At 46.6% G+C, this 24,893-nt stretch overlaps 1 protein-coding gene and 1 long non-coding RNA gene across 4 annotated transcripts in view; one reads left to right on the top strand and one right to left on the bottom strand.

Moving 5' to 3' along the window:
* ALDH1A3 (aldehyde dehydrogenase 1 family member A3) overlaps positions 1 to 17,495 on the bottom strand; it is a 34,055-nt gene extending 16,560 nt beyond the window's left edge. The window contains exons 1-6 of the mRNA XM_053988740.1: positions 17,364 to 17,495; positions 13,900 to 14,004; positions 8,319 to 8,459; positions 6,023 to 6,152; positions 4,735 to 4,796; positions 1,770 to 1,898 (exon numbers count right to left, since the gene is read on the bottom strand). Coding sequence (XP_053844715.1) covers positions 1,770 to 1,898; positions 4,735 to 4,796; positions 6,023 to 6,152; positions 8,319 to 8,459; positions 13,900 to 14,004; positions 17,364 to 17,462 — 666 coding nt within the window. The 5' untranslated portion in view covers positions 17,463 to 17,495. The remainder of the gene's footprint in view (positions 1 to 1,769; positions 1,899 to 4,734; positions 4,797 to 6,022; positions 6,153 to 8,318; positions 8,460 to 13,899; positions 14,005 to 17,363) is intronic.
* A 170-nt stretch (positions 17,496 to 17,665) lies between these two features.
* LOC128813621 (uncharacterized) lies at positions 17,666 to 22,893 on the top strand. 3 transcript variants are annotated; one of them, XR_008439103.1, is made up of 4 exons: positions 17,666 to 17,803; positions 19,804 to 19,888; positions 21,235 to 21,428; positions 22,633 to 22,893. It is a non-coding gene; the product is annotated as an uncharacterized LOC128813621 (long non-coding RNA). The 3 variants fall into 3 exon arrangements; XR_008439101.1 differs by lacking the exon at positions 19,804 to 19,888; XR_008439102.1 differs by lacking the exon at positions 17,666 to 17,803 and having other exon boundaries at positions 17,813 to 19,888.
* Positions 22,894 to 24,893: the final 2,000 nt, after the last annotated feature.

The raw sequence follows: 24,893 nt of genomic DNA, 5'->3' as shown, positions 1-24,893 counted from the left end.
TCTGAAACAAGAGTTTCAAGGATTATTGCTCTTCTAGGTTAGCCTTCCCTTACTACTCATGGCACAAGGTTGTTTTCCCTGCAATTTCCAATGATGAAGTTCCAGAATATAACACATTTGCTTCATTTCCTATTACTTTTTAATACAAAATCTCAATAAACGCCATTTCTTTTTAATAGAGAAAAAAAAAGGAAGCAATTGCTCATGTACTGTCTGCAAAAAATTATCCTCATAAGACGTTTTCTCCCCATTTTTTTCATAAATTGGAAGGGCAGTCTCATTTCTTCTATGGACGTGACAATGACAAAAATGCATTTAATGGAGTTTGCATCTTGGCTAATGAGTTTTCAAGCAAATACTGCATGTCAAACTGTGCAAGTAATGGTGTTTGGAGTCAGCAGCAAAGCCACAAGGAAGTAAAAAATTGGTTCAGAACACCCTGAGCCAAAGTTTTTTCTGTTTTTCAGCAAAAATGAAAGCCAAATATTTTGGTTGGCCAAAAATTATTTCATTGAACGTAACACATAGCTTTGTGTGTGTGGTAACATCTTCTGCATCCTTTTAAAGATGAAAAATAAATTAACTCATTTTTCTGAAAAACTTAAAAGAATTTAGCTAATTTTGGGCAGAGAAAGGAGCATCTTCAAATAAAATTATTGTGCTCTAATTACACTTCTGCCTTGAAGGACAGTTGTGAGAAACAGCAACCTTAGAATTTGAGCTGAAAAAAATTAATTTTACCAGAATTGAATGGTGTTTTTTGGGGGGAATGCTATGCCTGTGTTTGGGGAGCTGCATGCCAGAGTCAAAAAAAGCAGTGGTGTGGCAGGGCTCACTAGAAGTCATGACAACTGCACCCTGTGCTCGCTCACTCACTCACTCATCTTGTGTAATCTTATTAAGCCAAGTAACTGCAGGAGGTACTTAACTGGTATTATTTTTCCACTTCCTTTCCTGATGGAAGAGCCCTAAGTGTCAATTATCGACATATCTTTCTGTTTTCTCCCAGGCTAAGCCAAGAAAGGACAAAATTGTCGTTTGACTGAGCCTAACAGACAGACTGAGAGGCAAAAGTCCATCTACACCTCCTTTAGTTTTCCTCAGTCAGTCACATCCATAGCTATAGGAAGCTGATGTACTGAGCAGTGCTGGAAGGTTCTGTGCCCTCCCCACCCCCTCTGTACTATTAACAGATTTGCTGGCACACAAGATCCTACCTGACAAGCCCTAAACCAGCATTTTAAAATCCCAACCTATCACCTTGCTTTTATTTCAGTTGACTTTATGGGTCAGACACAACTAAATTGTTCTATGAACCACAGAAATGACATGGAATTGTTTCCCAGGGCACTCTGTCTTGGTTGAATTATCCCACTTAAAAACAACAAACACAATACTGCTTTCTAATCACACTCTTTTTTTGTCCCATTGTCTAATAAAACTGAGCTATTGTCTTTCCCTCATTTGGGAGAGGGGAAGACAAGGTAGGGGAAGAAAAGCATCTTTTTTTTTCTCTGCAGCTTCCTGAGAAAGGAGAAAAATGCACAGGTTTTGTGATGTTTGCCAGCTCCCAGCCAATCACAAAGGCTTTTGTAAAAAAAGACTGAAGACAGGTTGTTCTCACTTTCCTTTGTGAGCCTATTAAAGCTGGAAGTCTGTTATGCTCAGACTCTTTAAAACCTAAAAATCTGGACAGCCAATTCAAAACACAGCCTTGCTTGTGACCTTAAGAGAGCAGAACCTCAAGGGGCTGTTGAAGATTTCCTCACCTCCTTGATCAGAGAGCCAATGTAGAGCGACGTGAGCGGAGTTTGTTCAGCTGGCTTAACCACCAGAGTGTTTCCACAGCACAGAGCTGGTGCCATCTTCCAAACCAGCATCAGCAGGGGGAAGTTCCACTGCAAGAACACAAGTCACTGGTCAGATCAGCCTGCCACAGTCACCTACTCACTTCCATGCAGCCTTTTCCCAGCTCAGGGAGAAAAGGAACTGGGAGGAAAGCCACAAAGAGCAGCGTCTGTTTATAATCCTGTGTTTGCTTGGGCTAAGGAATACAACTTCCTTGATTTCCCCCTGAGATCCCTGACATTGCTGGCAGTCCTCACACTAATCCTGTAAGTTGGACAACCTTCTGCACAATGTGACCTCATTCTTTGAAGGAGTTTGATCACATTTTGTGTAGGATTTTGGCTCTTCACAGATACTGTGTTGGAGGCAGTTTCCTGATGCATCACTTCTGTACAGCATCTGTATGTGGGGAATTACAGAATGCAACTACTCATTGAAAAAAACCCTATTTTTTCTGTTAAGCACTAGCTGAGTAGTTAGGAGTTATATAATATCATTCAGTTCCAGCTTTATAAATAGGAAGCTGCACTGAATTGTTCAGTCATGGAAATCTAGGGGAGGTCTCATACTCCCTTCATATTGTAAATTGTTCCTTTCCAATTAGTTTTCCAATTTGAAATTAGGAACCAGTCCACATCAGTTTTCTCTGTGCTAATCTCTGACATGTTCATGTATATTTGGGGATCTTGGAGTCTAAGCAAGAAGTGGAAAATCTAGCTCACATTGAATCTCAGAAAGGTCATTTGGCAGCAGAAAAGATTTTTTCATTTAAAATAATTAATGCTGCTTCAGGGATGATGGAAGCAGGCCAACAGCAAGGGGACTTCTTGTCAAAACTCAAGCCAAGGGCCTTCAGCTATCAGCAAAGAAGCCAAGTATGTCAGGAATCCACAAATTCACACTTACAAATAAATTAGCAGTGTAGCTTTTGAGCCATGAGTTCTAGTCTAACCCTGAGACAAAGCAGAATTTGGTCTCAAGTGTTGTTCTTCAACTTGCTTCACCCTTTTCTCCAGACCTGTTCCACTTCAGTGATCTTCTCCAATGGCCACATCCCATAATTTGCCCATTTGTCTTTTTCTCCTAAGTTTTCTTGGAGGCGTGGCAGCTTGAGCCATTTACACCTACACTGCTTTTCTACAGTTTCAGAGCATGAAATAGCTCCATTAGGAGCTTTCTGCTGCAGAGTGCCTGGTGAAAGTAACAGTACAGGACTCCAGGACTGCCTCATGATATCACCTTGGGATAAAAATCAGCCATATGCTGCACTTCCTAAGAACTTCTCTAGCTAAATAAAAATAAAATACTATTTAAATATAGTCAAGCCACAGAAGAAAGGGAGGTCTGTTAATTGCTCTAAGGAAACGTAGCCAGAACCTTTTTCAATCAAGTAGGAAATACAAACCCACAGGCTGTTGGTGTTATCAAGATTGAACTGGGAAAAAAAATTGGAGAAGATTTGTTCTGAGTAAACTGAAGACAGATGTGGTTTTGTTGACCCAAATCATTCTTTATACAAACACAGTGTTGATCTTAAGTCAAATTTGTTTCTGTACTTTCTGTTGTATTTATTGCTGGTCTAGGGTCAACCTGAGATCTTACAAGCCCCACTCTGTCCCACACAGTGGCCTTCCAAAGCATCCCTCATGTAGGCTTTTAAAGGGATAGTTTCCAAAGCACTGCTGAGTGCCAAAGGTGGCTAACAGTGACAGGGAAATACCTTTTAACTGGTGATCAGTGTGAGGAACCTGAGATTTTGATCTTCAGTCATAAATTCTGCTCACCAGCAGTCACATTGCTTGCTCAGCCAGAAAAGCTGAGAAGTCACCAAGAGAAATGTTTGCTAGCCTCCCACTTTGCCTCACCCTGAACACCACCAAAGAGACCATGTCCTCTCATCACCTGGGGTATAAATTCAGTCCTGCTGAAGGAAAACACAGAATTTCCCCAGACATCTTTGGGACCTGGTCCAGACCTGGTATTCCCAGGGCCCAGCAAATCCAATGTCCCACATGCATTTCTTTCAGTCTTTAACCTTATCTCAAAAGTTAAAATCCTCCATGAACTCTTATTGATCCAAGTACCATATAATCATAGAACATCCTGAGTTGGAAGGGATCCACTGAGATCATCAAATTCCAGCTCCTGGACCTACACAGGACAGCACCAAGGATCCCACCACAGGACTGAGCGCATTGTCCAAAGACTTCTTGAGCTCTGGCAGACTAGGTGCAGTATCCAAACAGAGAATCTTGACACAGCACCATTTGCCTCACCAACTGTAGGATACCACATCCAAAGCATTTTACAACCAGACAGGAACAAAATCTGTCTCCCATGAGCTGTAAAGTATTCCTGGCTGTCTGTTGAAACAGAGCAAGCAACACATGCTAACACTGGAGACATTCCAAGAGCTAGCCACACCGTCCCCTCAGCAGAGAATGAGACCTCAAGGAAAAGAAAACTCTATTCAGTGAGACTTAATCCCAGAAAGCAGCCAGACATAATTAATTGATAATGGATATGATTTAAAACCCAAAACTATGCATCAGCACGAGGCAGCAGAAAGCCAGCACTCCTCACGACGAGATGGTTGTCCCAGCAGTGTGAGAGTCAGAGCTCTGACTGGTCTCTGGTGACTGGTGTCAGCCTCAGAGAGCAACAGAGCATCTGATTAGGAGACCCACCCTTCCACTGCAGAGCACTTCTGTTGCCAAGAGCAATTGGCATGGGGGTAAAACACAAAACTACATCAGGCCACTGAGATGGGAGTTCCCTGCAGAACAGCTGTGCTTAGCCAGGCAGCAAATGGCTGCAGGGTAGGATGGAGTGCACATGGAATTTCCAGTTCTGTGGGAGATGCAGGGCACCAGCACTGTCACTTACTGGGGTTATGGCTCCACAGACACCCATCGGCTCGTGCCGGGTGAAACAGACAAAATTTTCATCTGCAAGACAAGAGAGTAAAAGGGGACAAAACAGTCAAAATCCTCACTTTTACAAAAAAGTGTGGGAGACAACTGCACACTAACAGGTTGGGGACAGAACTAAACCCCTGTTAGACAGAGAACACTGTTCATCCTGACTCATGCCTTTGGGACACCCCAGTCAGGTAAGATCTGAGTACAGGTCTTGTGCCAGCTTGAAAACCAAACACCACTCACAGTCACACAGGAACCTTTTAAAACCAGGGTTCAGTTCCTTCTGCCAACTCCCTGTGTTGAGGCTGAGGGGAGGATAACTTTATCACACTGAAGAGCAAACAAATTTCATTCAGATTGTGTCCTACTGAAAAACACAAAGCACTTGTCTCCCCAAGGGAGAGAGTTTTAAAACCCATTTTATACAGGAATCCTGTTCAGTGTGACAGGAATTACATTCCTGGTAAAAAAATCATAAAAAGATGAAACTCTGGAGCTAAAGTAGTATCATTCACCTTAAAATACTGTTGTTACTTTTCACAGAAAAAGCAGGAAGAACATTTGCCTTTCAAATTCATTCTTGCTGAACACCTAGTTTCATTTTGGAAGATGTGACAGAGAGCAAGAACATTTCTAATGACGCTTTTTCAAAGTGATTTCAAATCAGGACAAACAAGCAGTGTCCAGACAAGCAAAGCTTTACACCACTCTGAATGAGGGTGACAAATCTCAGTTTATATGACTGACATGGTTGCCTTTGCTGTCTGCACAGACTGAACTAGCTCAGCCCTCCAGAGGCCTTCCTCTGGTGAGTAATTTCTGTCTGCAGTGTCTGTCCTTCACACAGCCTCAGTGATCACCCACATGCAGGGACAAAAGAGGTCAAATTTGAAAATACTCCATATTGCCCATCATGCCACAAGGACATCCATTCTCTTCATTGTTCTCACCAAAACCATATTTGAACTTCTATACCTGGACCAAAGTGTTCTCTCTGTGTGACTGCTCTAAAAGTTTCTCTGTTGAAAATGCAACAGAAGAGCCAACACATTATTTTCCTGAGATCTATCCAGGCATTAACCAAGTTCTCCCATTAGTTTCAATATTGAAACATCTGCTTAAAATGCATCCTGAGATAGAAAGGAAGTGCAGGCTATTTTTGCAGGTTTTCAGAAGCCAGCCTTTCCATGGATCTCCTTCATCCTCAAGCCTGATCCCATCCCAGCTCTGAAACTGCATCTGAAGGTACTCACCCACTGGAATAGTTCTGCCCTGAATTTTATCAGCCCATCCAGCATAGTACCGCAGTGTTCTTATACAGCCCTCCAGGTCAATGAAATAAGCCTGCAGAAAAGGTTTTCCTGTGTCCATTGTTTCCAGAGTCTGAAAAAAAAACAATTTGCAAACAATGTCAGACAAGTCTTTTCTTAAGAAAGAGAAAAAAAACCCTCTTATTTTTAAAAACCCTCTTCTCAGCTTTGTTGTGCCTTGTTCTGAAGACATAGAAGGTTCTTCCCTCTTAGTATATTTAGAGAATGAGCTTGTTAATACAAATAATGCAGAAGGGAAAGCAGACACAGTAACTCTGATATGTACAGGAGTTGCTTTGTTCAGGGGCACCTTCCAGAAGCCTCCAGAAGGTGAGTGTGGGTGGGATACAGGCTGGGGTCTGGGACACTGGTCAGAAACAGTATGAGTATCATGACTTCACCCTAACTGACCTTCCAGCACAGATGTTCTGGAGTCCAGATGGTGTCACTGAAATCAGGCAGAGCTACTTTCCTTCTATTAGAAAAAAATAATCTAATTTTTCTACTTCATAAGCCTAAACCCAAGCTCTGAAAAGCCTCTTTTGTCCAATGATAAATATATTTTTTACAGAGTTCTGGTAAAGTAACCTTTGGGCACATATCTGTGCTGAGCCCAGGACAAGGCAGAAGTTGCCCCCCTGAAGCTGCACTGGTGCTGATCAGCTCTAAACAAAGTCCAGGCTGAGCCTGTGTCCTTCACACTGTTCTGGACATTAGCTCAGGGAATGCTTTGTTCTCCACTCAGATCATTAAATGGGATATTGGTGCAAATGGCCAGCACATCCATAAAGGATGTACTATCCCTTGGTAGATGGAAACATCTTTGTTTATACATGAAGTCATACCCTGTCATGCTCCACAGACATTAGGGTCCAAACAGCACTCAAACAGACATTCCCCTTGGAATGGCAAGAATTGTTATCCACTGAATGTCTGCTAAAACAACTGATTTTTATAAGTCATTGCTCAGCACACAGCCAAGGCAGCCAGGGCTGGTTTTCTGCAGTGCAAACAGCAATGCCAAACAAGCCCTCCCAGGCCAGAAGGACAGCAGAAAGCTTGAAGTGTTTTCTGGTTAAGGGAAAAGGAGGGTGCTCCAAAGTCACTTCCAAAAGTGAGCAAAAAATAAACAGTTTATTCACACACACATACACACATATATATATATTTTTCTTCCCTCTTACTTGCTGCCCAGAACTGTCTTCAGAATGGAATGTTTTGGTTTTGCCCTGCTGAAACTGAAAGCTGTCATGTGGTTGAGTGACACTGTGCTGGGGAAAGAGACTCAGCTCAAGACAGTCACACAGGTACAGGCTCCTGAGCACATCCCACAGATGTCAATTCCCACTGACCTCAGCAGGGCACTGGCTCAGTTACCTGCACATCTGACAGCATGGAACGCCATAAATGCCTTTCCCTGAAAGTAAAAGTGCAGCACTGAACTGAAGAGTGCTGAGATCCAAGAGCTTAGGTGTGGATGTTCAGCAGCCCCAAGCTGAGGATCTCTGGGTGCCATTTGGAAAGATGTACAAGGCCTGTAGAGTCCAAAGGTTTCTACCAACTGAGCACATTTTAGCTCAGGTTCTTATCCCTTTGTTCTGCACCAGCAGGACTCCTCCAGGACAGGATCATGAAACCATTAGCAACAGCTCTTCAGTGCAAAAGTCCAAGTTAACACAGCTTCGCAGCTATAAAGAGATTTTCCTGAGCCAGTACATTCAATAGGGAAAGGAACAGTTCCCACTTACACACATTTTAAACTTTGGATGATATCCAGCAAGAGAAAGATTCTCTTTCCAGCTCCTCATTTTAAGGGAAAGAATTTGCACAGAAGTCAAACCCACCTGCATTTTTGTAATAAAGAATGAGTCAGTTGTGGTGGTTTGGTATGATTTGGTTGTTTTGGTGCATTTTTTTTTAAATAAGAGCTGGGAGACAGCTATAAACATCAATGATAGTTAAAACAAAAAATATTGCTTTGAAAATTTAAGTATTAATATATTTAATCACATCAATAACTAGCTAAAGTTCTGCAGAAGTCAATTATGTAGAACTGACAGCCTTCTAAAACCCCTAAAATCCTGCAGAAAGAGCAACAAAGCCATGACTCCTGTATGGACTCTTCTGTCCTTCATGAAGGGAGAGAAAAGAAAAATATTAGGTAGATATGGATACACCAGAGGGATGGAGCAGAGTTATGAGCCAACTGTTGCTGGCTTATCAGTGCTCCCATACTCACTGCCAGGATGACTCTGTCCCGCTCCAGGAGATCAGCCAGCTTGTGCAGGAGTCGTCCTCTGCTTGGGGCATCCATCTGTCTCCACGGAGACCCCCTCTGGAACGCTGCCTTCGCTGCCTCCACTGCATTATCCACATCAGGCTACACAACACACACAAAAGAAAACCTCAGGTTACAAGGAAGGAGCTGGACAATGGCACAGAAACCCCCCCCAGGCTGCTTCCTGGTTGGTGCTGTGGTGGCCAAAACCAAGTTGTCCAACAAAACCACTTTCATTTCACTCCTGGATTTGAGTTCAAGCCTGGAATATGTTTTATGTTTGGCCTGGGCTCATAAACAACCTTGAGGTCTGAATACCAATTGGGCCTTTCAAGGGTAATTTAATGTAACTGACTTGTTTATAAAATAATCCAGAATCATGTTCCTGCCAATACAGGATGTGACACTGGGGGAGGATGAAGAATCATGACAGGCCACTGGCCTACATGAATTAGCCTCCTCTAAACAAGTGTGGGCAGGAAAATCCCCCATGAGATCAAGATTTTACCCAGGAAAGTAATTACAGCTCAGATCCCACCATCCAGTTCCCCTGGAGCCCATGCCAAGGCAGTTAACACACTGAAAATCACCCTTAGAGCCTAGAACACATTCCCAGAACGTTTCCACCAGATGGGAAAGGTTTTGCTGTTCAGTGTTATGACAAAGATGTTTCCCCTACACACACTGAGTGCCATTGTCCCTTCATCTCCCAACAGCTTTACCATCCTCTGGACCAAATCCAACTGTGTTTAACGAAGTTACTAACCAGATGGGGAGCAAATTCCTCTCTTCCCACACCATCACTCCTGGAGCTTTATTCATTTGCTCTGGCCACCTTATGCCCTGGACTCCTCCCACCACCTCACATACATTGATTAAAAAAGTGAAGTCAAGGGCTCCCAATCCAATGGAATCTATGGGAACACTGCCACCAACATCCACAAGGCCAAGGCTGTACCCCAAGCATTGATAAAGCTTTGGACAGATTCCTGCTGTATGTAAGGTCTGGCACAGCCCGAGCCTCACTTCAGCTGATGGAGAACTTGCACCTCACTGCAATATCTGGCTCAAAAGGGTGGGAAAGGAGGGAGGGTGTCAGACCTCAATCATTCCTCCCAGCACTTCACCAGTTGATCTCATCTTTACTTTTTCTCAAGTCTTGTCTGGATACAATTAGGAAATGAGCCTCTGCACTGATCCAACAAGGACTGGCCACATCCCCCTCATGTGAGGGGATGTGTGATACTCAATCAAGAAAAAATGTTGTAGGGAGACACGCTGCCTTCATGGTCAAAACTGCAAGTCATCACCCGAGGCAATGGCACCTTACATTACATTTGGCTCCATTTCTTTACCAAGAGATCACACAGCTTTGAAACAGTCTGACCTATATTGTCAGGAAAAGAATTCCATCCTTTTGGAAAAGCATTGATGGGAAGCCACTGGAGGAAACTTGTGCTGTCACAGGATGGCTCTGGTCCAGCAAGGGATGCTGATGGGGCAGAGGTGACCAGAGCCACTGAGCACACACAGGCAGGTCCTGCCTGGGGCCCATCACCCACAGCCACAACAGGCCTTTGAATGGCTCACTCTGCTGGAGTTGATCTGGATTCAGCTTGGCACATCACAAAAGCCAGAAGGCACCACCAGCCACTGCACAATCACATGTCCTCCATCCTGCCTGCTGAAATGAGGGCTTAAGCTGAAAGAAGGCAATATTTTATGTGACAGAGCAGGCAAAGGAACATAAGTGTGTCAGGTTTAAACGAGCCTTTCCATAGCAGCAATTAATTAGTTCTGCAACCAGGCTGGGAGCACAGATGGGCAGGGAGCTGGGTCTGCAGTGGCACAATGCCCTTGGTACCGAGGGTCTTCCCTCCACCCTGGCACTCAGAACAGGAGTGAGATGAGTGCATGGGCAGAGGACTTCAGTGCATGCCCAGATCTTCCCCAGCCTCTAAAAATGGGAGCACATGAGCCCTGCTGCAGTGCCTGTAGAGACAAAAATGAAGACAATCATCTTTCTCAGACATTCTGGGCACAAATAGTGGCTCAGAGCCTGCACTCACTGTCACACAGGCAAACAGGCTTTCCCTAAACACCCTCAGGGTAGCACCACCAAGTGATATCCTGAGAGCCTTTCTGCACAGCCTCAACAGGCCTGAGAGACCAGCAAAAACAAGGAAATCCTTCAGGAAGGCTGAAATGCCATTCTTAATCCATCCTGTTATGACTAGGCATTAGGGGAGTCTGACTGGCAGTTCATTGCAGGCATGTTGCAATAGGTAGGCACAAGGCGTGACAAAGTGACTCTGAACTGTCAAGGTGCCAGGAACACCCTGTGGTGCACAAAACCACAGCAGGAGGAGATCCAAGCATCCTGGTGCTCTACTCGGATCTATAACAGATTTACTGAGCATTACATAAAAAGCTCCACCAAGAATATTAAGATTGCAAAGTCTTTACAGTGTTGGGAAATGCCTGCAAACCTTCATACCCACCTGGGGTGTTTGAATTATGATACAACCCCCAGTTACACAATCACATACCTTCCCCCCTGAACAAACTGAACACTGTTCTTTGTTCTAAGCTGCCTCGTCTATCTTCCTCCTCTACCTCAAGGCCTGCTCATTGCTGCTCCTTTTTTCTTTCCCATCCTCTTTTCCTTTCTCCTGCCCCAGCAGCAAGCTGCAGAGCACAGTGAAGACCATCACCCCACTGGCTCTGTGAGTGGGGAAAACTCCTGCAAAAAAGCCTTGCTCTGCTTCAATCTCAGGGTGCCCCAGAGCGCTCCAAGTGAGGAGACGTGCCAGGAATAGAGCACACCCACTGGGGAGCCTCTTTCTTCAGTTCACCTACTGACTTCTTCAAAAAGCCTCCCCCGTGCACATATTTGGAAAGGCGCTCTTCTGACACAGGGCATGAGCATGTCACAGTATTTCAGTTACAAGAGATTCCCTGACCTGCTCCCCTGCAAACAGTCCACAGATTTAATTGCTTTAAGTTCCAAACTCGGATTTAAAACGGCTACAAACAGCATCCTAACAGCCTGAAATGTCCAAAATTATTATGGAGGGCATTGCAAGTCTGCTATGGTCTCACCTCAGTCTGCCGCTACAATCTGAAGGGGACAGGCTGACTGAACAAATCCCTCTCACAACCCTTCAAAGATCCACATGAGATGGAATTGTTTAGAAATGATCATGACAGAGACTTGACAGTCACAGTTGTGGACCTGCAGCCCATGCTCTGAGGCAACTGAGCTGGGCACTCCTTTGAGGAAGGAGCAATTTTCCCCTGATCTTGATGGATATCAGCAAGCTGATAGAAGGAAAAAGCCTGTCTCCAAGTGTTAGGGACAGCACCAGAGTTACTCTTTTTCCATTATCAACCTGGCAATCAGTTGGACACTAAGCTTTTATTTGTGAGGTATATTCCAGCATCCAGTGGAAACATCCACCATTTTATTTTCAGGGCTTCTTTTTCCACACAGACTTTTCTTTATCCCTCAACTGTCCCATCAAGGACAATTCTGTAACTAAAGAACAGACAACAAAACCTTTGCTTCTAGGCTTATAAAGCATTGGCCAAGTTTCAGCACCAGACTAAACTGTCATCGCCGAGATATCGGCTGCCAAATTTACACCCCTCACGTGCAGCCTAAGCAAAACACTGTGTGGCCAGGGAGGGGCAGGTTTCTGTTCAGGGTTTGGGAAGGGGAGTTCTGCTCCCAGCCTGCTGTGAAGGCAGAGCCAAACATTGGCAGAGCACAGCTGAAGGCAGTAGCTGCCACCCCTGCAGTGGCACTGGCCAGCACAGCAAGTACAGTGGCACATGGGGACAAGGCACTGGAAAGCACCACTGAACACAACTCACACACCTCACCACTTCCTGTGGTGACTCCAGCAGACTGGAGTTACAGCCCCACGAGGGGATGAACCAGAGCAAGGGAAGCCTCAGGGACCTTGGTTTCCCAGAAAAGAGTAGGACATGGTCAAGTGTCACCAGAAGGCAAACAGCTAGCTGGGGATGGTTGTCACACATCACTCTTTAATTAATCCAGATCCACATCTAATCCCCACTCACTGTCCTGCAAAAATCTAGTTAGAGCAAAATATTGTTTTGAAAGGTGTGATGTATAGAAGAGGCTTTCAGCACCCAAAGCACAGCTAGCTTACATTTTTGGCTGCAATTTCCACTAAGAAATCAATCACCTATACTGAGTACTCAGGGGGAGAGAGCTCCACTGACTGGAAAGCTCCACTTCCTGCAAGCCAGAAGCTGAATTCAGAAAGGGACAAATCTCAAGGAGGCAAAACTGGCCTGTTAGTTCTATATAACAATTTTTTTTTAGCCAACACTACGAAGCAGGCACAAACTGCTCATGTAATACTCTATAGCTGCTTGAGGAGACACTTAGCTCAGGGAACAATAACAATGTCATGGTTTCTGCCTATCAAAATACAGTTGCATCAGAGTCAGCCTCAACTCCACTGTTTACATGCCACTGCAATTAAACACAGTTGTGTCCTACCCAGTCAGGATAATGAAATGACACAATGTTTGGTTCTGCCTCAATGTGTAATTGCCCCATGGATGCACAGATCCCCAGTGGCAGTAAGTCTTGGAGGCTGCCTCACAAGCACTGGACAAGCTTAAATACCAAGAAAAAGATGTCAGCGCAGGCAGAAAGGGCCACGCTGCCCATCACTTACTGCCCACAGCAACAAGCTACCAAAGCCCTGGCACGGCACAGCAGCTGTGAATCACCTTCCCATGACTTCCTGCACAAAGCCAGATGTTGGCCCAGCTCTTTTCCATAGGTCAGACCAGTTGGCCCATACATGATGAGCTGTTTTGGACAAAAAAAGTGTCACATGTGATTGTTCCTCACCTCAGGCTGTTACCAAACCCAAGCAGTTACATCTCAGGTTACTCTACAGCACACCAGAGCCAGCTAAAGCTCTTGAGATACTGGTTTGGTTTTAGTGAGAGCGGCCACATCTGTGCAGTAGGCCAGAACCCACAATAACAGCTAGAAAAGCAGCACCACATCTCCAGCAGCAAGTGGTCAATGTCTGCATGACCGAGCTTAAACTGCCCCAAGCACTCAGGTTGTTTGTGTTTAAAAAAGGGGGAGTTTCAGTTCAGTGTCTCCAACAGGCTGCCCTGCAGCTGGGGTATAAACCACCCCCAACACAGGGCCCAAATCCTGTCAGGGGTGAGCACACACCATCATTGCTATTTCCTCAGGCTGGCTACTTCCTTCCAGTCTGTGGCACAAGAATGATGCTCAATCTCATTCCTCTGACAGTGTTCAGCAGCCAGTTCCTACCAGGGAAAGTGCTTCTGACAAGCTGGCCAGGATTGATGCCACCCAGCCCATGTAATTCTTGAGCAGCACATCCAGTGTCCCAGACCTCCAGCTCAGGCTGGCCAGATGGATATGGTTGTTAAAAGCCAGCTTTTCCTCTTTGTGCTTCCCTACAAAAAGAAATCCCCTGGAAAATATCTTTTGCACTGCTTGTCCAACAACACTTACCTTATCTCCTTCCTCAATGTCACAAATTTTCTCCAGCGTTGAAGGGTTGTAGGTGGGGAACTTCTTTCCACTTGTAGACTCGTGCCATTCATTGTTAATAAATATCTGAAGAGAGAGCAAGGGGAGTGGGATGGGCAGGAGAAAGAAAAACAACTGATATAGACAAAAAAAAAAAAAACCACAAGTGCTCCTCAAAGGTCCAGAGGCTCTTCAACTTCCATCCATGGCAGAGTCAAGTGTGCTCAGTCTCTCTCCAAGGGACACTGCTGGCAATACAGAAGCATTTCAACAAGCCTTGTGCACCCAGTTAGTTTTGAGCCAGAGGAAGGCAGAGCACAGGTCCCACAGAGAAAAACACTGGGATTTGGCAGTGAGAAATGGGCAGTTTTTGAAATACATCTCCATGGGAACAGCAAGCAGACACCAAGAGAAACTTGCATGGTTGAGGCAGAAGGAGCCCCTTGTTACGTGCTGCTGTACAATTATTACTTGGCTGTTTGTGCCCTGCCCTGGGCTACCTCCACAGCTTGCTCCCCTTCCTGCAGTGTCCACAGGAGGAGGATTCTGGCTCGGTTCTACCCCACCATGCCTTGTCACAGGCCAGATCAAGCCTCCCACGTCACTTAGAGTCATCTATGACAAGATTTAAGTGTTTCAAAATATTGCATTTCCAGAGCAAGAACAAACAGTCCCAGCATTGCGTAACTGAAAATGCATTAAATACTGGAGTGCTGTTACTCACTGTAAACAGAACATGAATACCTATATACAATTAATTGATTCAACATGCATCTTATCCACGCTGTGATCTGACTTGGCAGTGTTATATTTTATAAATATATATTTAAATAAGATTAGATGAAGTAATCTTTATTAGTAGCCCGCTAGTGGCTGTAAGCTAGTACTTTTATTTGGAAGCCATCCACATTTGCAATCTTGTTTATGAGTCTCTACACACCACCCGGAGATTAATGTTGCATCTCTTACATTCGGAATTCCCACTGCTTTGGGTCATAGTTTTCTTTCCTTGGGCAGCTTTTTTTCCTGAAAGGACTTTTTCTTATTATTTCTGCATAAAGCATCCAAAGCGTAATTGGTGTAGAAGCTGAACTGCTGGACCCACCTGTTTCACCCAGGCTGAGAAAAAGAAAATTTCACAAAAAATGTTGCCAAGGGAAGTCAAAAGAAAAGATACAATGTTAGAAATATTAACTCCAGTTTAGGACACCAGTGCTTCCAAACTACTGTTATCCAAGTGCTACATTTTAACATTTACACATTTTAACCTCAGTTTTTCTTTATTTCCCTAATGAAGAAAAGTCGTATTACAAATGTGGGAAATGTGACAGGAACCATAAAATTACAGTATCAGGTACATGCTCACAAACTAAGGATTTGGGAAGGATACTGATTTTTCCTTTGCATTCAATGCTAATTCTGTGGGAAAGTGATGTTCCTACCAAGCAGTAAAACACAAGAGTGACAGGATCAGGCTGTTTTAAATGTAACATATACACTGCCATCATTCTGAGAATCCACCACACATCACGCGTCCTTGGTGCCAGGAGTTGAAACCAAATTGAATAGTATATCCCCAGTTCATGCTTCATAGCCAGAATTTGAGACAAGGAATTGTGGACAGATCACTTCCATCACACATCCATGACAAGCACTAAGCTGTTCTATAAGAAAGATCTTTGTTGAAAAACTTTGCCTCTCCCCCAGCCCCATAACTGGTAGAACCAAAAATAAAAATCTCCTCTAAGCAGAAGGGAGCATGCTGTCAGCTGTAAACATCTGGTGAAACTCAGAGCTTGCACAAAACCCCTCACAGTTTTATGAAAATTGACTGCTGCTCATTATTTTCTCAGATGCACTGGGAGCATCAGATCAAACATCAAACTCACACTTTTAATTTATGTTGGTTTCCACTCTAAAGATACTACCTTGACTCTTTTAGCGCTCACAGTCTCTGGCAAAACTACGGAGCATAAACTGTGCGTTTGAAAACATACACGGCTGCAGGATAAGATCCCTAAGGAGTGTTTAAAAGTGTTCACAACAATAAAAATAACAAAAACCAGAACATTTGGATGTTTAAGAAGAACTCAAATGGCTGTGTCCATTTTGGACGCAGGAAAGAGCTGTTTGTGCAGCATTACGCCATTCTGCAATCAGCAGCTGCAGATCCAATTTGCTGCTAAATGACAAGTTTATCTGACAAATAAAGAGTAGATAAATTTTGGATGTTAAAAATTAATCTACTCCACTGATTACTCCTAATTGCTAATCTTTTTCAGTACTTTGGATGCATAATTCAAATCAACACCTCACTGGATAAGCTATCGCTGTTCACTCCTCCTTGCTACAAGGGAATAAGCTTCAAATCTTGTTTTTTCTTAATACTTAACACAAAAATGCAACAGTAACACACTCATTCAGCCCCTCCAGCTCTTTTAGTCCGGGCACAAAGTTGAAATTATAGCAGCCAAGGCTCCCCAGCAGTAACCAGCCGGGACGCTCTCCCCACTGCGCAAGGCAGCGGGTCAGGCTGTTGTGGAACAAAAAGCGACTCGGCGATCGCAGAGCTACAGCTGCACTGGGAGCAGGGATTTCTGCAGCCCTGCTCAGCCCCACCTCTGAGGGACAGAGATACCAAGCTCAGGAGCCTTTGGTTTATACCAAAAGGTCAGGAGCGACTGTTTAAAGGGAAACTCAATGTAGAGCGGAGAGGTCAGGGTTTGTGTGGGCTCAGTGCCCGACTCCTCATCCCGTGGGGACGCCATGGAGTTGGGACGAAGAGCCACCAACACGAGCACTGCTCCTCTCGTGGAGCTGCAGGATGGCTCCAGGCTCATGGCAGAGCCTTTCCACAAGGCCCAGTCCTGCTGGACACCGGCCCTGTGCTCGCCACCACCCAAACCCACCACTGGCACCGAGCCACCTCCCCACAGGGGAGCTGTGGGTCAAGGACGCTTGAACACAAGCCCAGCAAGCGGCTCTGAGGGATAAAACCTTCCTCGCCCTGCCCAGGCTCACCCCATCCAAATCGGATTTTGCTGAGCGCCAGCGGGGAGCTGGAGGCGTTCACGGGTGTGTTGGGAGAGGAAGATGGTGTCAGGCACCACAGACAGGGAGAGGAGCCCAGGGCGCCTAGGGCAGAGCAACAGCTTTGGTGGAGTTATTTGATTAAAAAGAAAAAGGTAGGTTTTGGGCATTAGGGACTGGGACAAGTGCTTCTTCATTAGAAATGCCACTGTCATCTGCTTGCTCAACCTCAAACCCCATAAACCTACTATCTCAGACAGCAGAAGGAATAAGAGAAGCTAAGAAAAACAACACTGAGGGTAAAAATTTTGTATTAAAAATATAACGCCTCACCACCACCCTGGCTCCACCGAACATCGGCCGACACCACGGCGAAGCCCACCCGCCGCCCAGCGCCCCATGCCTGGCGGGCTCACCTTGGTGTATTTCACCTCCAGGCTGCGCAGGGGCCGCGGCAGCGGGGGCACTTTCTTGTCGGGCTGCCCGTTCTCCACGGCGCCGTTGAGGGCTGCCATGGCCCCGCCGTCGAGCCCGCGCGCCTTCTGCCCGCTGACAGCGCCCGCGCCGCCTTAAGAGCGCCGCGCGAGCCGCCCGCCCGCCCCCCATTGGCCGCCGCCCCCCGCCTCGCGCGCCGGCCCCGCCCCCCCGCGCCCCGCCCCGGCCCCTCGCGCGGCCGCAGGTGACGGGCGGCGCCGCTCCCCCGAGGCCCCGCGCGCGCCGCTGGGGCGGGAGGGGCGCCCGCGCGCCGCCGCGGGGTCCCCACAGCGCTCCCGCCCCGCCGTCCCCACAGCGCGCACAAAGGGATCCCCGAGGGCGGCTCACGGCATCCCAAAGGACACCCCTCAGGATCCCAAAGGTTGCAAGGGATTCTACTCGATGTCTCAAGGGATTCCCCTCAGGCCATAAACGGGTCCCCGCAGGGCTCTCCACAGAATCCCAAAGGGCTCCCACCGGGTCCCACACAGTCCCTCAGGGCTGTCCAAAGGGCTCGGACATTGCTCCCTCAGGGCTCCCCTTGGTGTCCCCTCAGTGCTCCTGCAGGGCTCACCCAGAGCTCCACGCTCTGACATTGCTCCCCACAGCACTCCGCAGGGCTCCCCGCAGCCGAGGGCAGTAAGGCAGGGGAGCAGGATGTGCCCAGATGGGCTTTGGGGAGTAGAACAACCACCCTGGCTTCCCCCAAAGGGTGGCACTGGGAGGATGTGCCCTCTGCTGCCTTCTGCCTCTGCGTCCCACCCAAACCCACCCAGAAGTCATCCATGGGAGGACTCTTGCAAGGGTCTCCATGGGAATAACACCACTGTCTCCCAGCAATAAGGGGCTTTTCCTGCTATTCCTGGTGCTCTGACATCCTTACCTCAACCTGCTGCACCTCATCCTTCACTCAGTGCCTCTGGAGATCTTTCCAGGACTGATAGTAAGAGAAGAACATGACATCAAATGTTTGCTGTGCATCTGACAGCAGCTCCTCCACATTCCTGTGTGCGTACAGGAGTCTGGGACCAGTTTGCCCATCCCAGCGTGACTATCCCAGTCAAAGGACTCCAGCCAGCTGGGGCAGGACCAGGCCCTTCCACTGGAAAGTCCTACACTGATAACAGCATATTCGTGTCCCACTCAGCCAACCTCCAGCATGGTGCTCGTAGTAGTGTACTTGGAGTGTCGAGAAAGATGCTGTCTTTCGAGAAGTCTTAAAGGATATGGAACATGTCTTAAGTGACAGATCTAGGCTCTGAGCCTGAACAAGTTCATTATGTATTGCTTAACTTTATTCTGCATAAAATATGTGTAAGTCTTTGCAGGCTGAGGGCCAGGACACTCAGAGCACCCTCACACCCCCACACACATGGAAGATAATATAACATATTTTCCATATAACAAGTGGCAAGATGCCAGAAGTTATCTTCCAAAATGTTCTGCAGAATCTGTAATCCCCAGCAATAGTCAGCGCTTTGCTGTTAGAATGCTTAAAAATACTCAGAGCTTCCAAAGGCAGATAGCCCGTGATATCACAGTGGCGTAGATTTAGTGCTGATTCAGAAGGGAAAGTACCTTGATGAATTAAGCCCCACTCCCTGCAGCTTGCAGGATGTTTTAGGAGGTCCTCTGCCCAGGTGAAAACCTATCTGATGGTGATTGGTGCAGAAATGCTTCTTTCTAAGCTGTCCATTTTTAGCTGTCCAGTTGCTATTTCCCACAAAAGCTACAAATGCACCTAAGCTAGAAGAAAACTCTTGGCCATATCCCAATGTATTCCTAGTCCCAATGAAGAGGAGTTTATCCATTTCTGTCTGTACCTTGCCCCCAGAAACACTCAGTGGAAGTGAAAAGTACTTTTGCAATTAGAGGACAAAATATCAGGATGAGGAAAATGATGAATAAGAAGTTCCAGAACAAGTGGTGTCTAAAGAGTCATTCCAGTGGGTTGTCTCATGTGGAATGACCTTGTCTCTTATCTCTGATGAGGAAGATTTTGTACAAGACACTCCTGGGAAAATTATTGCCTCTTCGAGTTAATGTTGGTGCAGTGTGAGATACATCTAAGGCAGAAATTCCATGGACAGGGTTTGGGGATGTGTAAGACTTTTAAAAGGTTGTACAAAGTGAATGAATGGTGAGTCAGCAATGTATGAACGAGCTGAAATAATAGATTTCAATGGACACACATAGCTGTGTGCAGTGTTTCCTCTGATAACGTCACAGGAAGAGTAACAGAATGTTCTGCTGTCAAAGAGTCTTGTGGACACTGACTGGTCCCTTGTTGGGCAAACTCAATGCTGGCATAAAGGGAAAGTCCACCAGCCCCAGAAGAGATGTGTCTTTTATCACCAGATGTGTCTTTTGTGCTTTTACCAGATCACAGGGTGGAAATACTCACGTCTCCAGACTTCTGAGTGGGAGAAGCCCTAAAAGCATCAGCAGAGCCCTGATCAGAACAAATGTGAGACATTTTACATTCATTCCTGTGCCTCAGGAAGGGCATGCCACCGCTAGGATAGAGGGACTGAAAAAATGGGTTTTACCTAAGTTTGCAAGAGTTGATCAATGTGTTGGAAACACGAGCAGGAGGAAAAGCATCCGTCGATGAGAGGCCACATTGCTACTGAGTTACCGTGCTGTGTTCTCCTGTCGCAGAGATCTCGGCAGTGTGTCCTTAACCTGCTGCAGTGACAGCAATGGCTGTGGATTGCCTGGAGCTGCTCTGCACAGCTGCACCTCACAGAGAGTTTTTACACTGCCACTACACCTGCTCTGCTCTGCCAAGCAGAACAAAGATCACCTTCTCACTGTTGGGTTGGACATGTGCACTCCTAAATCTGCCACCGTGAGTGAGACCTGACCACAGCTCTCTGTGCTGTCCTGCCTGCCTGTGCCAAGCACAGTCCTAGGACATGTTCCTGCTATGGTGTTGCTGTCTCCCTATCTTTTAGGGATGCCTGTAGGAATTAATTTCTCTTACTTCCCAACCTTATTTAACCTTAATTATTTCCCCTTAATGAAGGGAATATTGCTGGTGGTAAGTCCTCCAAATACACTCTGCTGTATCTTATGCCCTGGCTCCAGCCCAGAAATGCAGGGAATTGTATACAGAGGGTGAGTGAAGACATCTCCAGACTATCTGGAAAATAGGGTGTTTCTAGACCCCTTTGGCATCCTGCCCCATGGATGAAGACAGATTTGGCAGTGGGGCACATATTAGAGGGCTGTGTTTGCCCAGCCAGTGGTGCTGTAGCCATTGTAGCCATTGATAGATACTCTAGAAACTGATCAATTGATATTCCAAAGATTTTAATTTTTTCACCTACACCTCAGCCTGTGCTTCCAGCTGACCAGCAGTGCTGTAGCTGTGTAGAGCACTCGACCTGGCACAGAGCCAAAGCTTATCCCACTTATTTTCCATCTACCCCGAAGCCCATGCACACACAAACATAAATACGTGTGTGAAACAATATACTCTGAAAGGCTACTGAGGCTCTACGCTCCAGCATTCAGCAGCCTGGAGTGTCCAGAATTTGCCTGGTTTTCCTCATCCAGATGAACTGTAATTGAGTTATCCACGCCCTTTCCTACAGGCACCCCCCTCACTCTGCATTGGCAATGCTTGCTGCTCCTGAGGGAGCAGCTCCCCTCATGATTTATTCTCCTCTTGTTTAATGTGCAGCGAAGGGGCTTTTTACTGCCTATTATTCAAACTGTGCTTTGGGCACAAAATTATTCATTTCCGTATGGTTTTTCCATGGTGCTCATGACAGCAGTGTCTGAGAGTTTCACTGTTTCCTTTTCCAGTCATTTTGAGAGGATGCTGACCCTGTATTATCAGTGAGGAAAGGAGGCAGGCAGTGATGAATAAAAGAAGGGTCTTCATAATTTCAGTTTCTCGATGTGAGTCACCCACAGCCTGAATGCTTTGATGACAGATATTCAGAGCTCAGCTCCAGTAGTCACTGCACAATCTACAGATCTCCCACCTAAACACCCAGGTAAGGCAGAAAGTGCTGGTGAGTGCATTTCTCCCCAGTGACTTTAATCTGTGAATTTTCTGGTTTTTAGAAGTTTACCATTCCTGTAACTTTTATTTCCCATTTGTAGTTCTCTAGAGTTTGAGTCAATTCTTCAAAGCAAATTTAAAATCCAGAAATTTCATCAATCTTGACCAAATTTGCCGTGATACAGGTTAGCAGCAGGATGGATTGTTTTAACTGTGGTGTGATTGGCATCTTGTGGGCTCCCTGGTAGAAGTGACTGACTGATAGGGACTGGATATCTGAAGGCAGTGAGACGTGCTCTGCCATCACATTTTGATTTACTTTGTTTTTCCAAATATTTTCTGGCTGCAAGATAGTGATAATTGAAGTGCTGCCTTCAGTTGTGAAACACTTTGCAAATATCACCAAATTAATGAAAAAATCTGCCATTTTTAACCAAAATGATTTCTACTCAGTTTATCAAAGTAATCACATACAATTTCAAAAGGATTTGAATCCAGAGAGGTGCCTTAAAAACTCAAAATATAAAAGATCAGCCTGTCCTGAAGATACCTTGGAAATGGTATGTCCTACATGAGGGTTTTTCTTGTATCAATCCAACCTTAATTGAGCTGTGCTGGTGCCTACAACCCTCCTCCATGATGGTAGTGGAGAGAGGTTGTAGGCATGGGATATATTCTGGAGTGTGAGCAGCCCCATGAACTCAGCACCCTCCCGTATTTGTGTTGCTCTTCTCATGCCCTGTGGGTTTAAGTTTCATTTTTAACACATGTGGGACTGAAGAACAGTTTCTTCCCCTGTTCCTCTCCACCTTCAAAAGTCCTGTTAGTGAAGATGGAGAGAGGCGATGTGAGATACTATAAGATGCTATTTGTGCAAACATTTGTAATCCTAAACATGACCTCATGATGCAAACCAGGACTTCGGTGGCTCAAGACAAAACACAGCCTTTTTATGCTTTGTGCTGTAATTACTTCATGAAGCAAAATCCTCAGTCAAATTAATTTTCTTCATGCATATCAGAGGTATTAAACTGCGACTGTGCACAAGGATTGGCCTTTCCTTTAGCCTGGCTCCAACAGTAAATTGGAAAAGTAAGTGGCAAGGAAATAACAAACAGCTGAACATTTTGAAGCCTTTTCTATTAAAACAAGGTCTATTTCATCTATTTCATCTAGTCTTCGCTTCTCCCTGCCAGGCCAAGCATTGGAAGATGAGGAGAATGGGAGCAGGCACAGAAGCAAGTGCAAGATAACCTACTAAGATAGTGTCTGTGCTGTGGAGAAGTTCAAGGACCTGTTTCCTTACAAAGCATCCAGTGTGTCTGGCACCGCAGAGCTGATGGGAACCACTCCCTGCATTGATCTGGCGACGCAGACCTGAAGATTATTTGCCTACAAACAGCTATTGTTTGCAGGATTGGCAAATGAAAAAAATAAATATGTCTGTTTTCTCCACAGATCATGTTGCTTCCTACTTTCTCTTGATAAGAGGCATCTGGGGACGGTTCCCAGGTTTTGGAAGCAGTGGTTGTCTAGGCAGGAACTGAGAAGCCTAAAATGTACTTTCTTCTTCTGCTCCTTCCTCCCTTGCCTCTTTGCTCTCACTCATCATCACATCTGTTCTGGGCCCAATGCCCAACAGTTCTGCATTAACGCCTCAGTACACACAGGCTCACACAGCTGAACAGTTCGCAATGCAACGTACCCAGTGTCGTCATGTCTTCCCGAATCAAGCTCCTGCAAACCAGTTTTGTTTACGGGAAGAATCACTTGGCTTCGGAATGCTACTTGTGAGCTGTGCCCAGCTGACTCGAGACACTCCAATGGTTTTGCAGGGCGCCATCGTGAATCTAGAAAATACAGAACAGAGCAGGTAAACAAATATCCTTAAAGATGATCCCGTCTCAGACCTTGATCCTGCAAACCCACACGGGCTTAATGTTAAGCACATGAACAGTCCCAGATGACTTCAGCAGAGCTACTCACATGCTCACAGTGCAAAGCATTTGCCAGATCAGAGCCTTTATGTCTAATTGCAAAATAAAAGGCAAGTCTCCCAGTTCTATCAACTGTAATGAATTGTTATTAGCAGCACAATTTAAAATAGCTGCGGGGCAGTTCCCTGGCAGACCACTGGGGATAAAGTGATGCAGACTTGTTGCAACAGAACCTGGAAATACTTTTTCCTGGATAAATTGCCATGCCAGTCATATGAAACACTAACACTGTGATGAAGTTGTTTTTGTAGGCTTTGACCTGTGAAAGGCTATTTTTTTTTTTTTTTTTAGTGGCTATTCTCTCGGCTCTTTTCCACCTTTTGGGGTTGAATTCTGCTGTTTGAACCAGGAGTCGGGAATCTGCTCTGCTCCTAACCTTGGCGGTACTTTCTGTGAAGATTGGCTGATGTTACGGTGTCCAAAGGCACCTTTACAAGCCACAGTGGGAAAAGCCAAACCACAGCCCCTGTCCAGCAGGCTCTTTGGCACCAGGTCAGCATCCACGACCCTGGGCTGCGCGCGGGGTCCCATCCGTGTCCCCTCGGGTGAGGGGCTGGCCGGCACAATAGGCGACATTGTGTCCCGTCGCTGCCACTAACGGCGAGGCTGGGGACAGGCGAATCTGGGGGCACAGGGAGCGGGACCCACCCATGTCCGTTAATGAAGGGCCAGCCCCGGGCCCTCATTAGGAGCCCGCCGGGCCGTGCCCCGGCCCCGCCGCCCGCCGGTGCCGGAGCCGAGCGCGGAGCGGCCGCGGCGCTCAGCGGGCGCGGAAGGTGGCGCGGCCTCTCCGGGCTGGCGTTTGCACCTGGGGCTGCCGCGGTTTAATGGACTTTAACACATGCAAACAAGAGCTTTTGTGTGCGGGCACAAAGGCTGCCCCGGCGCGGGGCTCTCCCCAACACTGCCGCATTGTTTCCCCTCCGCTGCTTCTTGTCACCCTCCTTGTCAGAGTTTAATGAGGACAACGAGGTTTCGCAGGCTCATTTCGCACTTCAGCAACTTTCTAACACTTCCCTAACGAGGGAGAAGGGGCCGGAGCGATCGGGGGCGCAGGGGAGGAGCAGTCCCGGGAGAGACCCGCAGTCCCGGGAGAGACCCGCAGCCCCGGGGCCGGGGCAGGTGCGCCCGGGGCCGAGCCGGGATGCGGGACCGAGTCGGGATGCGGGGACTCGGCTCTTCCGGCCCATCTCCGGTACCTCGACGCGGCTCCATTAAAAAAACCCAACTTGCTGCGCGATTTAAGCTCGGCCGAGAGGGCGGGAGTGTCCCCGTGCTGCCCGGAGGAGCAGCGAGGCTGCGGGGAGGCGGTGGCCGCTGGTACCGCGATGGGCAGCGGCAGGGACCGGCCCCGTGGCTCGCTGTGAGGCATTTCCCCGGAGCACCTAGATTTCCCGGGAGCAGGTAGCATTCTCCGGGCTCTCCGGGCCGGAGATCGGCAGGTTTCTCACCTCGCGCCG

Source organism: Vidua macroura, chromosome 12, assembly GCF_024509145.1.
Source record: "Vidua macroura isolate BioBank_ID:100142 chromosome 12, ASM2450914v1, whole genome shotgun sequence".
Classification (NCBI taxonomy): domain Eukaryota; kingdom Metazoa; phylum Chordata; class Aves; order Passeriformes; family Viduidae; genus Vidua; species Vidua macroura.
Note: the sequence above shows the minus strand (reverse complement) of the source record. Positions and strands in the feature narration are given on the sequence as shown.